Genomic DNA, 4,216 nt, shown 5'->3' with positions numbered 1-4,216 from the left:
TGTGATTTGCGATATTGGGCTTTATAAATAAAAGTGAATTGAATTGAATTGAATTGCTTTCAGTGGACAAACAGACAGACACTTGGACAGTTGAACAGCTGTATTGTTTGACACTGACCCCTCTCTGCGGTTCTTGTCTTTAGTCCAGTGGGGCAGGATGTTGAAGTTGACAGGTATTCACACAGTTGGACTGACAGTTGGACTGACAGACAGTTGGACAGACAGACAGTTGGACAGAAGGACACTGACCCCTCTCTGTGGTTGTTGTCTTTGACCCAGTGGTGCAGGGTGTTGAAGTTGACAGGTATTCAGACATTTGGACAGACAGTTGGACTGACAGACAGTTGGACAGACAGACAGTTGGACAGAAGGACACTGACCCCTCTCCGTGGTTGTTGTCTTTGACCCAGTGGTGCAGGGTGTTGAAGTTGACAGGTATTCAGACATTTGGACAGACAGTTGGACTGACAGACAGTTGGACAGAAGGACACTGACCCCTCTTCTTGGTTGCTGTCTTTGACCCAGTGGTGCAGGGTGTTGGAGTTGACAGGTATTCAGACAGTTGCACAGTTAGATAGTTGGACAGATAGACAGTTGGACAGACAGACAGTTGGACAGTGGGACACTGACCCCTCTCCGCGGTTCTTGTCTTTGATCCAGTGGTGCAGGGTGTTGGAGTTGAACTGCAGCGCCCCCTTCAGGCCTCCTTTACACTGAATCTGCATGATGGTGAAACTGTTCTTCACCACCTCGATCAGACCCACACAGTCCCCGATGGACAGGCAGCCATAAGGCAGCATGCTGACACACACACACACACACACACACACACACACACACACAGGTTAGACAGCTGCATGATGATGTCACAGAGGTCACTGATGATGTCACAGGTTCTCACCGCAGGTCCAGGCCCTGGTTCTGCCAGATGTTCTCCATGATCTTGATGATCTGCAGTGTCAACATGTCCTGACGCAGGTCTGCGACACACACACAGGTGACACACTACATTACCCACAATCCCCAAGCACAGCGCTCATGTTAACATGGTTAGCAATGTGCATCGAAACCAGTGTAGTTGTTAGCACTGAGCTAGCTACCGTCTCCATTCTTAAAGATGATCTCGTTGTTGGTGAAGAGCAGCTCGGACATGATGTCGGGATTCTCCCAGTTCAACCACAGGGGGCGCTTCGCCGACGACATGATGCGACACTCCTCCAGCCTGAACACACACACTCTAATTTAGTAGAGTTGTTTGGTCAGTCAGTCGGTCGGTCAGACGGTTGGTCGGTCGGTAGGTTGGTCAGTTGTTCGGTCGGTCGTTGGTCAGTCGATCAGTCAGTTGATCAGTTGGTCACTCGGTCGGTCAGTCGGTTGATCAGTCAGTCGGTTGGCTGGTCGATCAATTGGTTGGTCGGTCTGTCTGTTGATCAATCGGTCAGTTGGTTGATCAGTCCGTCGGTTGGTCTGTCGATCAGTCGGTCACTTGATCGGTCAGTCAGTTTATCAGTTGGCTTGTGGTCGGTCGATCAATCTGTCGCTCGGTCGGTCGGTCGATTGATTAGTCGGTAGGTTGGTCGGTCGGTCGGTCAGTCGGTTGATCAGTCAGTAGGTTGGTCAGTTGGTCGATCGGTCGTTGGTCAGTCGATCAGTCAGCTGATCGGTCGGTCAGTCGGTTGATCAGTCGGTCAATCGGTCGGTCGGTCGGTCTGTCGATCAGTCGGTTGGTCGATCAATCGGTCGGTCGGTTGGTCTGTCGATCAGTCGGTCACTTGGTCGGTCAGTCGGTTTATCAGTCGGTCGGTTTATCAGTTGGTTGGTTTATCAGTTGGTCGGCTGGTCGGTCGATCAATCGATCGCTCGGTCTGTCTGTTGATCAGTCGGTCGGTTGATTAGTCAGTAGGTTGGTCAGTCGGTTGGACAGTCAGTCGGTCAGTCGGTTTATCAGTCGGTCAATCAATCAGTCGCTCGGTCTGTCTGTTGATCAGTCAGTCTGTTGGTCGGTTGATCAGTCGGTCAATCGGTTGGTCAGTCGGTTGATCGGTTGGTCAGTCGGTTGATCAGTTGGTAGGTTGGTCAGTTGGTTGATCGGTCGTTGGTCAGTCTATCAGTCAGTTGATCAGTCGGTCACTCGGTCGGTCACTCGGTTTATCAGTCGGTTTATCAGTCGGTCGGTTGGTCAGCCGATCAATCGGTCAGTCGTTCTGTCTGTTGATCAGTCGGTCAGTTGAACAATCAGTCGGTTGGTTGATCAGTCCGTTGGTTGGTCTGTCGATCAATTGCTCCGTCAGTCGGTGGGTTGAAGTGGTACCTGAGGTTTCCCAGCTGATGAACAGGGTTCAGCGGAGAGACAAATCCTTGAAGAGCCTCCATGTAATCAGGACGAGACATGTGTTCAACCAGGAACTTCATCTGAGTCTGACAACCAATCACAGCACAGACACATCAGATTAACCAATCACAGCACAGACACATCCGATCAACCAATCACAGACATAGTTTAAATGTTTCTTACTTTCTGTGTTTCATCCTTCTTCTCTTGTTTCAGTGTGTCGGTCAGATTCACCAGTTTGTCCATGGCCTCCACCTGCAGACACACACACACACACACACACACACACACACACACACACACACAGGTTTGTTATTGGCTGCAGTATCACTTCGACCGACTGGGGGGCAGCAGCTTCCCATCAATGAACAGATTTACAGTGACATCACCTGTCTGCTCAGATAGTTCAGGTCTCATCTGTCTGTCCAGGTGTTTCAGGTCTCACCTGTCTGTTCAGGTGTTTCAGGTCTCACCTGTCTGTTCAGGTGTTTCAGGTATTACCTGCGCGTTCAGGTGTTTAAGGTCTCACCTGTGTGTTCAGGTGTTTCAGGTCTCACCTGTCTGTTCAGGTGTTTCAGGTACATGCCACAGGCTCTGCAGAAAGCCTCCAGCAGCAGGCCGAAGCGGCGGGACACGGTCTTGTTGTGCATCTCTGACCTGAGAACAGACTTCCTGTTAGTGTGAACACGTCACAGACTAGTTAATGACTCGTTAACATCAACACAAACTCTGTGCGCCAGCTGCTCCTCACTTGAGATGCCAGAAGAAGAAGTGTCCTATCCTCTGATTGGTTAGAGCCTTCTTGATCAGGAAACGTGCCAGTGGATTGTCCAGGTACATCTCATACTTCAATACCTGAAAACACATCATGTGATTCTTCATTAAACTTTATCAGCACAACATGATGTAACAGTGATCAGTGAGGACAGGTGGTGAGGACAGCTGGTGAGGACACATGGTGAGAACATGTGGTGAGGACAGCTGGTGAGGACACATGGTGAGGACACGTGGTGAGGACACGTGGTGAGGACATTTAGATTCAGATTCAGACAACTTTATTTATCCCGCAAGGGGCAATTCATTTGTAGCTTTCCCAGTGTACATTCATGCATACATCAGACAACAACATCATCACTGTCAATGAAACATATTAAGAGCATGGGACAGAGGAGAAGCTACGGTAAAAGCAAAAATAAAAGCAATAAATTAAACAATAAATAAAACAACCTAAAAATTTCCTCTAAGAGTCATTTAAAACGGGTGCGGTCTGTGTTCAGCACCTTAATAGCAGAAGGAACATGTGGTAAGGACAGGTGGTGAGAACAGGTGGTGAGCACACATGGTGAGGACAGGTAGTGAGAACAGGTGGTGAGCACACATGGTGAGGACAGGTGGTGAGAACAGGTGGAGAGAACAGGTGGTGAGGACAGGTGGTGAGGACATGTGGTAACAGGTGGTGAGGACAGGTGGTGAGAACATGTGGTAACAGGTGGTGAGGACAGGTGGTGAGGACGTGGTAACAGGTGGTGAGTACAGGTGGTGAGCACACATGGTGAGGACAGGTGGTGAGGGCATGTAATGAGGACAGGTGGTGAGCACACATGGTGAGGACAGGTGGTCAGGACAGATGGTGAGGACATGTGGTGAGCACACATGGTGAGGACAGGTGGTGAGGACATGTGGTAACAGGTGGTGAGGACATGTGGTAACAGGTGGTGAGGACAGGTGGTAACAGGTGGTGAGCACACATGGTGAGGACAGGTGGTGAGGGCATGTAATGAGGACAGGTGGTGAGCACACATGGTGAGGACAGGTGGTCAGGACAGATGGTGAGGACATGTGGTGAGCACACATGGTGAGGACAGGTGGTGAGGACATGTGGTA

The 4,216-nt window shown here is 50.0% G+C and overlaps 1 protein-coding gene across 1 annotated transcript in view; it reads right to left on the bottom strand.

The window, feature by feature from the left end:
- LOC126403898 (phosphatidylinositol 4,5-bisphosphate 3-kinase catalytic subunit alpha isoform-like) overlaps positions 1 to 4,216 on the bottom strand; it is a 102,493-nt gene that overhangs the window by 74,539 nt on the left and 23,738 nt on the right. The window contains exons 10-16 of the mRNA XM_050066718.1: positions 3,084 to 3,187; positions 2,890 to 2,989; positions 2,516 to 2,587; positions 2,312 to 2,418; positions 1,101 to 1,222; positions 902 to 980; positions 631 to 801 (exon numbers count right to left, since the gene is read on the bottom strand). Of these exons, the coding sequence (XP_049922675.1) occupies positions 631 to 801; positions 902 to 980; positions 1,101 to 1,222; positions 2,312 to 2,418; positions 2,516 to 2,587; positions 2,890 to 2,989; positions 3,084 to 3,187 (755 nt within the window). The remainder of the gene's footprint in view (positions 1 to 630; positions 802 to 901; positions 981 to 1,100; positions 1,223 to 2,311; positions 2,419 to 2,515; positions 2,588 to 2,889; positions 2,990 to 3,083; positions 3,188 to 4,216) is intronic.

This window comes from Epinephelus moara, chromosome 17 (assembly GCF_006386435.1).
Source record: "Epinephelus moara isolate mb chromosome 17, YSFRI_EMoa_1.0, whole genome shotgun sequence".
Classification (NCBI taxonomy): Eukaryota; Metazoa; Chordata; class Actinopteri; order Perciformes; family Serranidae; genus Epinephelus; species Epinephelus moara.
This window is presented reverse-complemented; position numbering and strand designations above follow the sequence as displayed.